The following is a 12,966-nucleotide window of genomic DNA, read 5'->3' as shown; positions in this document are numbered from 1 at the left end:
TCGTTGGTGTAGAGGGAGAAGAGCAGTGGGGAGAGCTCATTTCATAAAACTGCTTTCCAGATAAAGTCTACTAGTAGTTGAAGGCATCGATCAAACTAATGCTACCTTCTGATCTCCACAAACTTTACTGTTCAGTGAAGAGAATCAAAGTTTGTTCAGGATTTCTAAGGAACACACAGCTGAAGGTCTGAGAAGAACTCAGATGGATGGTCTAAATGTGAAATCAAGACTCATGGTCACAAGTTTTAAGACTTCTGTTAACCAGAAACTTTTAAAACCTCAGTCCTCAGACTGTCTGAAGGTTCAAACTAACAGAGATCTACTGTGGGACTTAAAAAATTTCAGCTCTCAGACTGTGTGAAAGCTCAGGTCCTGAGGATTCGGGAGGTCTCGAGGCTTTGGAAAGTCTTGGAACTGAGGGTTCAACCCTCCAGCACAAAGGCTGAAGTCCAACCTCCTGAGAAAAACGGTCGAGTCGGGACTCGAGTTTAAAAAAAAAACTTCAAAACGGCCAAAATCAATGATAAATGCGTAAAAGAAAGAAGCATTATCATCCGCCCAAGTAGGTCAGGGGGTAAGAAGAGATATTACTAAGTGGAAGGTAGTAGGTTCAAAATCAATCACTGGTGTTTTTCTGTCTTTTTCTAAGTTTTTCAAAAAATTCAAGAAGAGTCTGGTCTTGAATCAGCGACCCACAGCTCCATAGGCATATCCTTAACTCACTGAGCTACAGATCAGACAAAAAGAAATAAATTTGTTGTCCTTTTGACATCACAGTTTCCAAGTGACCACATGGGTGGAGCCAAGGCGGAGTCTGGGTGGAGTCAGGGTGGAGTCAGGGCAGAGAGTAGGAGGGGAGGTGGGTGGCGGCCTCCCCCCTCTACCCCCCACCTCCCCCCACTGCCCCCCTCTACTCCCCCATCGCCCACCACACCTTCCCCGCCCGACGAGTTTTTCGAAAATCCGAGTCTCGACTTGTTTTCCCGAGTTTCTCGAGTTTCCACGAGAAACTCCAACTTTTGCATGATAATGTCTAATAAAAGGACATTTATTTCCAACGTAAATGTGTGATATTCATTCTCTGGAGCTTCTCTTCACATCGTCTTCCACCTGGACTGGTTTGGTCGGGAGCACGTGCAACAAACATTTGAAAAACCTTTAACATCAATGAATGACACTGAAGTTTAATCTCTACATAAATGAGACTGAGTCTGGATGTGCTGCTCTGTCATTAACTCCTAAGTTTAGGGTAAGTTCAAGCAAAAGAGGACAGTATTCGTAACGTATAACCAATGAAATCACTCCAGAAGACAGAGCGACCACAGGTAGATAAAGGTTCAGAGCCAAAGTAGCACCATATATAAATTTATTTATTACCGTAAATAAGTAAAAACTAAAATACTGATAATCAGTAAATCAATCAGCCCACAATTACTACAATTTTACAATGTATGTCTCTTTCCTTTGACTTGTTTTTTGTACAATATACAATGTATATGATGGCGTTTTTTCATACCAAAGGCTATACTATGATGTTTTCTCAGAGACATACCATGCTACTCAGTTTGTTCTGGCCCTGGGCCGCTGCACTCCTCCTCTGTTGTTTTCTGGATTGTACTCAGCTTCATGCCTTCGTCCACCCGGCCTCCGTTGTCTCGTCCCACCTGCCATCTCTGGAGCTGAAGCTGGATTGGAACAGACCAAAGTACAGTCCAATCACAATGCCAGCTGCCTCTGAAAAGGCTCCTTCATCAGGCGGCACTTCTTTTGAGGGGAAGCTGAGCTTCAGCAGAACTTTGGAGATGTGTTCCAGTGGTTGGTGGATGTGTGGGGAGATAGAGAAGGATCTTTGAAGTGTTCAGAAAGGAAAACAGGGAACGCATTAGTTTAGGGTGCTCCTTCGGTGTGTTCTCGGATTTTAACCCTCTGGAAACCAGCGCTTGAATTGTTTTTGTGTTGCTCTTCACCTACTTCAGAGAGCCGGAACAGAACAACGTTTTGTGGACCAAAGGCTAAACTATGATGTTTTTAGAGCAACACGCTATACTATAGGCTTTTTTAATTGACATATTACTATGACGTTTTTTTTTTTTTTAGCATCATATTATAAAAATTTGAACAGTATTAAAAATCACTTTACTTTTACTTGTGCAATTAACTATTATTCTATGGCATTTTTTAGACCACATATTATACTCTAATGTTTTCTTGAATAACACACTATTTTGACAATAAACTGCACTATGACATTTTTTGAACCACATACATGACAATTTTAGGCAACATTCTATCGTTTTGCGCTTTTTGAACCACATAATAATCTATGTTGTTTTTTGTTTTGTTTTGAACTACAGGCCATACGATGTTATTCTTGAAAAATATACTTTGACATTTTCTGAACTACATCCTATACTATGGTGTTGTACAGAGTTCTTTCGTTACATGTTGAGTTATAATCCAGATTTTTTTTCTGTTTTGTTTTTTGACAGGATTACCACAGACCTGACTGTGAACACCGTTGACACCCACCTGAAGGAGACGCTGCCTAAGATCTCAAGGCTGTTTGGTCGTGGTCTTTCTGGTCGTGCTGGAGAACATCTTCATCAACTACGTCTTCTGTTGAAGAGGCCTTCAGATACTGCAATCTCTGACCTTAAAGAGGAACTGCTACTTTCACTCTGGAGCGAGACGGCGGTTATTTTAAAGACCCAGCTCCTGGTGGCTTTGAGTGAAAATTTAACATCCATCAAACCGGAACTACAGACAGTTAAATCTGAGCTGTTGGTCAGTATTTCAAACATCAGTCTGACCCAAGTGTCCTAAAGCACGCTGTGGGTGAAACGGAAACTTCAGTCTCCACATCACCGACGACATTGTCACCAAAGCAGAGCACCTGTCTGCTGAACTTTTAAAAGTGGAATATAAAGGTGAAGAATGTGTGCAGGAGAACAGATGTGATCAGAAAGAAGTCATTTTTCTTTTTTCTTTTCTTTCTGGTTGACTTGATGCTGTCAGATGCAGATGTTGAAGCTGATTCTGATCTTTCAGGAGAAAAAGCTGCTTTTCCTTCATAGAATTTTCAGGAAATCATTCTCTCAGGTTTTCTCTGCTATTTATATTTTTAATATCTGTGATTATTTCATTATTGTAAAATAAAGTTAGAGGCATAAAGACTCATTTAGTTATTTTGTTCCTGAAGTCTTTGACGTAGCAGACTGAAAGATTTCAGTCAATTAAACCTTAAATTAATTTACCTAAGAAAACCATCCTTTAATGTCTTCTCTTAAAATGACCAACATTGTTTTTAAAAAGGTGTAAATTAAAGTTTCACACTAAAGATGAATATTTAATGGCATGAACTCAATTATTATGAGGAAACAGAAATCCATTTCTAATATTTGTATCAAATATGTTTGTCTATAAAATATACTGGACATCAATAAAAGTGTCTGCATAGTGAAATATATGAAGTCCATCTGCATTTATACATCATAGTGATGTTTAAATAAGGGGAACTGCAGCCCACGTTCAGTCAAGTTAGCGTAATTACGGATAAACGTTTCCAGTTGCAAAAAAATAAATAAATTCTTGCAAAATAAAAGCTGTGATTTGTTTTACGGAAAAATTACATGATTTCAAAAATGGGACTTTGAAAATGTAAATCAAACTGTAATAAGCGTTAGCTCGCTGCTCCACTTACTCTGAACATTCTTGTTCTCGTCTTTTTCAAGCCCAAACGAAAAATGAATCCATATTCTGGCTGCATTACCAACAACAGCATCCATGGAGTGACCGGAAGTTAGCCGACCTAGCAGAAGTGCTAATGAGGTCTGCTCTGGCAGGATTATTACAGTCACACATGTAGCTTTTAAAATAAATCTTGTACTGTATGTACTGAGAAATGGCCATACCCTTCTTACCGCAAAGGTACAAAGCTGCTCGACTTCTCCTCTGGCATCAGGAAACGTCTTCAAAGCTTCTTCAAGTCCAAACAAAATACAATCAAAAGATCAAACTCACGTCATTGGTGCATTCAGGTGCAGTCGGACAACGAAGTTGCATTCACGAGCATCGGAAATCGGAGTATCAGTAATGTAAATTTCCAACGAATTTTTTTTTTTTTTTGGGGGGGGGGCAGTGGGGCCCCTTCCCCCATCCCATATACCCTCATAGAAGATCCGCCACTGCTAATCAACTACCTTTGTAATAAATTCTTAAAATTGTAAAGAGACTTTATGAACAACCTGTATATCACTGGCATGATTACAAATTGTATCCATTAGATTACTTACATGTTGATCAACACAATACTCACGATATGTTTCCACTATTAATAGTGAGAAGGGATCATGTGCTAAAAACCACACAGTAGTCACAGATATTTGACATCTGATTTATTTATTTGTTCAGCTTAAATTGGGCAAATCACTTTACGATGGCAACATGCAGCTGTATGGCTGAAGACTCTGGGGCATAGAGAAAAAAGACAAAATAATTCTACTAAAATCATTTTTCTCTTGCAGAAAAAATAACTTCCAAACAAAACAAAAAATGTTACTAAAAAAATTGAATTGAGTGCAAACACACATTCATCCAAGCTCTAACTTCATGTTTGGTCTGCAGGTACAAATAACCTTCCTACTGTTTACATTCATTCATTGAAGAAGCCTTTTATAAAAATGTTCTCTTCTTATTTTTACTCTACAAATGTTTGTTAATGGCGTAATACAAACTTGTACACGGTGACACCAAGGAAATATTTTAGAGAGTATTTGGACATGAATAAAAAGTTGATGTGTAGGAACATTAAAATCAGATTTCTTGACTAGACACAGATGAATGGAAGAAAAAACACATTAGGAAGAGAAGAAAAAAAATTCTAAAAAAACAAAAGGCCCACAAGCAAAATCAAAGCGTGCACGGAAGACATTGAAAAAGGAACATGTAAAGCAGAACAAAAGTCAAATGGCTACAATTGCACTGGAAGAGCCAGCCAGTTTCTAACGAGTGGGCATGTAGAGCAACAATTTGAGAGTTTACAGGAGTAAATCTGTAAATAGTCAGTTAAGGGACCTGCCACAGTGTTCAGCATCTACAGCAAAGCAAAAGACAGCTGCGAAAGAAACAAAAGGGGTGAGTTCAGAGCTGATGGATTTATATGAGCGGCTGAAGACAAACAGTAACATGCAGACACTCACGCTGTACAAACGCACACACATGCATACACAAAAAACGGGATGTATTCGCTCTAGGAGGCGGTGAATTTTCTGAGTGTGATGACGATGAGGGCGAGGAGGACCGACGCTCCCAGGAACACTGCTATAACTATGGCTGTGATGGCTCCAGGCCCCAGAACGCCTGGAAACACACAAAATGTACATTTACATTGAAAAAAAAATCAATTTTTGAGTGAAAAACTATTGTTTTTTTTTTAGCATGTCTGGCTTATTTTAAGACACCTAAGCTTGCCAATCCTAGTCAAATATAGCTTTTTTTGTCAGCTAATTTCAAGATCTTAATATTCTAAATGTCATTTCTTATTTCAAGAAATCTTACCAAGCCATTTTTACTTGTTCTATTGGCAGATTTGTTCATTTATTTCAAGGTAAAAGTTCCTTGAAATAAGCTTTTTTTCTTGTTTTGAGAGAGGCATTTTTTCCAGTGTAGGTTCACAATCTGATATCTGATAGAAAACATTAGGTGTCTGTGTGAGTTAGATTGGCTCAAGAAGAAGCTTTACCTTCCTCGTCCAAAGGGTGGGAGAGTGTGGCGTCCTCGTAGTCGTAGGTGACGGACTGCTCCGACACATCCTGGAAGGGCACTCTGGTGGTGACGTCGCTGGGCGGCTCTCCAGACATGGTGTCCTGGTTGTCCCGAGATGTCGAGGCAGGGTCGGCGAGTGTCTCTGCAAAAACAAAAAGAGCAGACTTTAACCTAGAATCAAACACCGAACGACTTAGTGCGGCATCAGCTCACCGTGTGTTTTCCTAAGGTGGCTATTTCACTGACGAGGCTTCGCTAATGGGCCTGTTTGCCTTTTCTCTGAGGCCTTAGGGATGCATGCATGGGCCCTTCTGTAAGCCCTCCAACAGCCTCTCTCTTGTCTCACTGCCGCTCAGCTCAGGGCATAAGGATGTCTTTGTGGAGGATGAACATTTTGTCTGTTTGAGCTGCAGGTAGCCTCTCAGCATGTTTCTCTTTTCCACAAGCAAACTTCAAACAGAGCAAACAAACAAGCAGCCTGCATTAAAGGCGCTGATTTGCTGGTGGTGCACGAACCTCTTCGTCTCTTCTCTTTCCATTCCAGATTGTCCTTGTTGGACATTCCTCTCCTGTGAGCATGAGACTTTTCACACCTCGGCGGTTGCCCAGAGAAACAAGGTGTCTCTCTGGGCTACATTTTTTGGGTTTCCTGACTCCACGTTTAGAACGCCGCTGCTAGAAATGCTTAACCCTCCTGTTGTCTTCATTTACAGGCACCAAAAAATATTGTTTGATTGTCTGAAAAAATTCCAAAAATTCAGCAAAAAAAATCCCTAAATTTCTGAAAATGTGCAAAACCTATAAGAAGAAAATTCCAATGATTCCTTAAAAGTTTCCCTTAAAAGTTTTATTTAAAATCCCCTAAATTTGGTAAGAAAATTCTGGTAAATATTTTCAAAAAATGAGTAAAAATCTTCAAAAAAATTAAAAATATCTACAGTGATTACATACATATCAGTAAAACTTCTAATATTTTCTTTAAGAACATTCACAAAAAAAATCAACCAAAATGCAGCGAATTCACTGGATTTTGGTAGATTTTTTTTTTTAACATTTCTTTATTTCCACCAAAAAATGTTGAAAAATTTCTCAAAATGTTGAAAATGTGAACCTCTGAAGTTTCACTGTGAAAATATTTTTTTCCCCCACATTTTCAAACTTGAAAACGGGTCAATTTGACCCGCAGGACGACACGAGGGTTGTAAACCACCTCAACAGCTCTGAAATTGTGGTTTTCTGCTGAGCCTCTGGTAATTGAACAGCTGCAAGGCTTTTCTTCAGAAATTCCAGAGGAATAGAAGGGGAAAGATCTGATCGTCATCTCTCCTGAAAAAACAAACTGTTGGTGCACAAGCCCACCCATTCACTTATCCTATCCTCAACTCGACGCATACCAACAAAACCCTAATCCAAACATATTTACACTCAGCTTATTTAACGCTACATATTTACTTTGTAGCCTCCGATACCCTCAGTACATCTTTTTCCTACGGCATCATCATTGAAGACACATCATTTACAGTCATGACAGACTGACTTAAACCAGTGCATATGATCTGAAAAATCAGCCCGTTAGATGTGGTATTCCTTAATTCTGATATGCACTTGTGATGTGAGTATTTTGATACTGCTGTGTTGACTTGGAGTCGTGTGCAGCTTCCTGTTCTGTAGCTGGCTGAGGGTTTGGAGGCCCAGGCCCGCCGCCAGCTCAGCCATCAATGAGGCCTTCAGCCGAGGGCACAAAAGGCAGCTTGTGCGGTCACTTAGGGCGGCAGGCTGCAACCAGTAACAACCGGCCAGGCCCAAACCAGGCACCGGCTGGGCACTGGATGTCAAACAAACTTGTTTATTAAATAGTCCCTGTGTGTAAAAGGCTGTGCCTTCTGGACAGCCTGATTTAATAAGAAGGCAAAAAATAATAACATGATGTTTTCCGTTGGTGTTTGTTTCCATAAGGAGGGGTTCACTCAAGCTTGTAATTTCTGCTCAACTGGAATTAACGTGACTGAAGTTTCTAGAAACAAACATTAAACCTCTCTACTATGTCAGACGCAACGTCTTTTGCGCTGTTCTGTCATATGAGCTCATGGACCCGCCAAAAAAAGTTCCAAAAATATTACTACAAGTGGATTGTAAACGCTGTTGGGAGAGTATTTTTTTTCTACAATGCAGTTTTCAGTGTCAGTATTTAGGTTGCTTTAGGAAAGTTTTAATTTATACTACTGGAGTGATGCAGTTTGAGTCATTTATCCATTCATATTAGGTAAAAAATTTCAAGTTTCAGTTTTTTTCTTTTCTACAGATTTTTTAATCCATTTTGTTTTTATTTTTACCTATTTTAACAGCTTGTTCATTGAGTTTTTCTTTTTTCTTTGACATTTTTCATTTGTTTATCTATGCTCTGTAATTAATCATTATATATTACTATTAGCTGGTAACTAATTAGTTGTGATTTTAGCTATGGCAATAGTTTTTTGCTATTACAACTAGCGAGCTCTTATTTTGTGTAACTATCTCTACTGCTGTTCATTACTTTTAGCTAACTATATTATACCTCGTTAGCTCAGGCTTTAGCAAACTATCTTCAGTGTTTGTCCATTACTCTTTTTTTTTTTTTTTTTTTTTAGGTATTGTTAGCTATTAGTGCTAAATATTTCAACTGAGTTTCCATTATTTTTTTTTAGCTATTTCAACCATTTATCCATCACTATTCACGAAGTATTTTAGCTTTTTATGTTATTTTTTTAGTTTTACAACGTTCATCCATTTTTATCTATTTTAACTTTCTATTCATGACTTTTAGCTAAATTTTTTTTAAAAGTCTCTTTTAGCTATTTTAAACATACTAACTATCATAGTTAGCTAACTATGATAGTTAGCGATCATAGCTAGCTAAATATTCTACAGTTTATCCATTACATTGAGCTATTTCAACTGTGTATCCATTATTTGTGGCTAAATATTTCAAGTGCTTTCATTATTTAAGCTATTTTGACCATTTATCTCTCACTGTTAGCTAAATATTTCAACTGCTTTTAGTTAGTTAAATCATTTACCTATTATTATTATTAACTGTCAACTGTTCATTACTTTATCGATGTATTTCAACTGTTAGTTACTTTTACCATTTCAAATGCTCCACATGCTTCAAGCTTCAAGTCCCACTTTCAGCTAACTGATTTAGTTGTTAATTTATTGCTTTTGACTATACTATTTCCAACTTGTTTCAAAATAATTTTCAGGACGATACTATGTTGAACTTGTCTCAGGTTAGGTAAAGGCAGTTTACTGGTTTTTGCACATAGATTAATTCATCTTAACACCATGTGACATTTTCTTCCTGACCATAAATGTGTTGATATAGTTTAATGATGGAGGATTTTTAGTTGAGCCATCCCTGTACTCTCCCCTCTGGTTGGAAATCGCTGCAGTTTTTAAAGACGCACTGGAACTCCAGATGTCAATCAAGAACCCTTCTTCTCTCCCACCACACAGGCCCAGACTCATTAAAGCCTGGCAGACTGTAAGGGAGGCTGATTTCAGACACTAAAAACACAGAAGGCCATTTGTTGGTACCTCAGGCCTCTTCTGTGAGGATTTCACACCAGCCAGACAGATGACAAAGCATGCAGACGAGTGTGTGTGAAAAGCAACCAGGCAGAGCATCGAAACCGCGACTGAAGCAGCCCAAACATGACACTAGTGATGCTATGTGCCCTCGCTTCACCCTCTTCAACCACCACAGGGGGTGACCACATTCAGTAACAACATATCTGATAAATGGTTTGTGCTCTGCAGGAATAGCATCTGGTTGCTAGAACTCCTTTTCATTTTCCAAACCACCGATGACCTCTTTTCTGTATTGTAGGCTAGTAGCATGAGCCGCTCACACTTCTAGATCACTTGGAAGTAGAGGAGTGCGGCTGTGTGAGTAATGATCACACTGTGTTTTGCTTAAACTTTGTATCTGACACATCTCGGCTCGTTTCTCACGCTGAGTCAGCCCTTGAGGCTGCGTGTCACGATGCTTCAGTCGGTGTTGCGGTCAAGACTTGTGGCTCTACTTGAAAACATCACATACTGTATTTGACAACGGTGTCACTCACAACAAATTCACACTCATCTTTTCAAATAATTCTCAAAATTGTGAATTTTCCCAGATTATTTTTAATCCAACACAACTTCAGTCCATTAGAGTTCCATCCCTAAATCAAGACATAAGGAAGTCATAGATGCACATGTGGTTTGGAACTTTTTTGGCTATCACGTGTTAGTTTTGGTGTAAAAGGTGACACCTCACTGCCCTCTTGACCTCTACTCTGACCCCTTTGGGCCTGAGATCTGCTCTGCTGGGTCCAGAGATTTTCTCAAGTCGATCCGACAGACAAAAAGAGGAACAAAGAGACGCTTGACAAGCTGTAATTTGCTTATCTGACTGCAAACACTTCCTAAATCACACAAAAAAAATAATCACATCATCTGCTTCTTAATGTCTCCAAAATCTCTCGCACATACGAAATGAGCTCAACGGCACCTGAAATGCAAACCGACACTACACTGAATCACTTCAGCTCAGCTCGAGTGAGGGCAATGAGGATTTTTTTTTTGAGTTTCATACGAGCATCAGGCATCATGAAAGCGACTGAGTCATCCTGTTTGTCAAAGAGCAGCTTTCACAGCTCTCAGAAGTTCAACAACTGCATCATTTTGCATCAGCCTGCACACATACGGGCCTAAGAGTGTGTGTGGACAGCAGGTAACTTCTAGCTTTAATAATTTAACGAATGATATTTCTGGAAAAAAGGTCAGCAACACTTAATAAAAAATATAAAATGTTTCTGCAATGAGAAGCTTGCGACTTCTTACAGATGCACTCAGGACTTGTTAAACTGATATCCTCTCATGTCACACCTCACATTTAAGAGTGACAGATGTTTTCTGCGCATCAGGCCGCAGTTTCACACTTTGTCTTCTCGGAGTATTTTCACCTCAATTAATAGCAGCACAAGCGAGCAAAGCTGTGTACTTGTCACCCAGTCACAGAAGTAAAATGAACATCAATCATACTGAACAGGAAGTTACCTGTGTGCACAAAGGCCACCAAGAGGCTGAACAGGACAAGCGGGACGACTGTGCAGATGCAGCTGCTGCGAACCATCGTGGCTGCGAAGGATGAGCGTCTCCAAAAGTCCTCGAGCGGCGACTTGGACTGAGCGACTGACCCTGCGAGGGGAGCAGGAGAAGAGTACAGAGGAGTGCAGGGAAGGGAGGAAAGGTAGCCGGCTGAGGGGGTGAGAGAAGGGGTGGGACTAGGTGTGCACAGGACTGTCTGGACAGTGCGGACTTTGTGAGCACATCATCACAGGGAACACCCACTCCAAGACTGCTCCGGCCACATAGCTGGGTGTGAGGGGTAAACATTCGGCCAGGTCACGTCACAAAGGTCTCTGCTGGACATTTTACTCCTGTAGACTCAGAGGGAAACATCTGACCGCAAATATGCTGGTGATGCAGGAAAGAGCTGGCTCTGAAGTGGAAGTACAGAAGAATTAGTAGCAAAATGCAAAGAAAGCTCAAGTCTTTAACAAGCACTCAAAATTCTGTTGCGGTGCAGCAAGTATGTGGACACTGTACTAACCGGGTACTCGAGTAATTTAGTGCTGCAAAACCGTAACGATCAAAGCAGCACGGCCTCAGATATGCTGAATTCTAGTCTCCAAAATGGACCCTGAAATGCAGCTCCAGCACTTAGCATGAGACTGAAAGGCTGTTTTTCCCTGAAATCACTCAGCCCGACCTTGTGGTCTAGAGAACAGATTTGTTATAAGGTAACTTAACTGCTCCACTAACATCGTTTCAGTGACAGTTAAATTATTTTGCATTTAATCCAAGAAAAATCAGCTTAGGAGTTGATGGTTCAGGGGTGTAGTGAGGTAGCTATAGCAATGTAGCTACAGGATGTCCACATTAATGACACTTAAGGTCTACAATTGTTCCTGTAAATGAGCTCAGTTCACAACTTTGGGACGCATGTGGCGGCGCTTTTCCATAAACAACTAAACTGCTCTCTTTTGGCTTACAACCCAACATTTGAACACTTTGTATTTTCCCATAAAGAGGTTCAAAATCTCCTATGTTATGACATCAGTTGGCTCATGTAACTTTGCTGGACACAAATAAATATTAAAAACACTAAAAGGTTGCAGGGAAGAAGAAAATAAAAGCAATCAGATCTCCCAAATTGTTTTTCTTGACATACATGGCACCTACATGGCCTTCCATGTCTCCAGAACAGAAGTGGTTAAAGAGCAGAACCTTTCTGAGGTGTGGAACCAGGCTTGCATCACCCGCAAAACCTCATCATCAAGGCTTTTTTCTTAAATGTCAGAGCTCCTTCAGAGTCAAAACACTGGCAGCCTGTTTCCACAGTTTGTTTTTTTTTTTGCCTACAAAGTAAAGTTGTAAGCATAATTGTCCAAAAATATAAGATAACAAACTTCCATGGCTGACTAGATGGAAGTAGGAAACAAGATACAAATGATGAAATGTACAAACATCTTAACGAGTACGCCTGTTTAGGAGAAAGACAGAGAGACATCAGTTACGATGTGATACGATGGAGCTGGCCAAAGAGTAATGAGTCTGTAGATTAAAGGGATTGAAGCATCATTCAGGAGTATTTTAGTGAAGCCCCTCTAAGGCCTCTTCTGATTATTTCTGACAAGTTTTCACACATCAAGCAGCTAAGGCTTGAAAGGTTTTTGCTCCAGTGGGGTAATAACCCGAGTGGGTGCTCATTTCCTCTTTGTCGATTTAAAAACAATGACTAATCGTATGTATGCCCCAAAGCTGAGTGGTGAGGATGAGCTTTTACTTCCTGGAAAGTCATCAGCTGCGTTTTTTGGAGACTTTGTACAGAAGTTGAGCAGTCACCAATTTAAATAAAAACACGTCGGCACAAATTGTCGATAGATGAGGGTAAAAAGAGAAAATGACAGTCAGCAGATTATGAGGAAAATGGTGAGAAGCAATAAATCGTTTTCAATTTTGTCACTAAATTCTCAGAATTAGAAGGATTTAGGATGCTCTTAAATTTAATTGTACTATAAATCCTTATATCTGGCTACACGTCCTCTCTAGCACCTGGCAGTGATTAATATTCATTTATACATTTACGGTTCTTAATAGGATCTCTGTAAAATG

General features: G+C 39.7%; 1 protein-coding gene across 1 annotated transcript; it reads right to left on the bottom strand.

Annotated features, from left to right (window-relative positions):
- Nucleotides 1–4,379: 4,379 nt before the first annotated feature.
- snorc (secondary ossification center associated regulator of chondrocyte maturation) lies at nucleotides 4,380–12,922 on the bottom strand. The gene is made up of 3 exons (XM_022203125.2): nucleotides 10,846–12,922; nucleotides 5,741–5,905; nucleotides 4,380–5,358 (listed from the first exon to the last, which is right to left on the bottom strand). Exons 1-3 carry the CDS (start codon nucleotides 10,919–10,921, stop codon nucleotides 5,249–5,251), a joined length of 351 nt encoding a protein of 116 aa, XP_022058817.1. The 5' UTR covers nucleotides 10,922–12,922; the 3' UTR covers nucleotides 4,380–5,248.
- Nucleotides 12,923–12,966: the final 44 nt, after the last annotated feature.

The sequence above is a fragment of the Acanthochromis polyacanthus genome, chromosome 9 (genome assembly GCF_021347895.1).
Source record: "Acanthochromis polyacanthus isolate Apoly-LR-REF ecotype Palm Island chromosome 9, KAUST_Apoly_ChrSc, whole genome shotgun sequence".
Classification (NCBI taxonomy): domain Eukaryota; kingdom Metazoa; phylum Chordata; class Actinopteri; family Pomacentridae; genus Acanthochromis; species Acanthochromis polyacanthus.
This window is presented reverse-complemented; position numbering and strand designations above follow the sequence as displayed.

Excerpts from the sequence above, each read along its gene's own strand:
- snorc (XM_022203125.2), bottom strand. The coding sequence starts at position 10,921 with ATGGTTCGCAGCAGCTGCATCTGCACAGTCGTCCCGCTTGTCCTGTTC. Across the intron at positions 5,906-10,845 it reads GGTGGCCTTTGTGCACACAG|AGACACTCGCCGACCCTGCC; the intron begins GTAACTTCCTGT and ends TTGTTTTTGCAG. Across the intron at positions 5,359-5,740 it reads CCACCCTTTGGACGAGGAAG|GCGTTCTGGGGCCTGGAGCC; the intron begins GTAAAGCTTCTT and ends GTGTGTTTCCAG.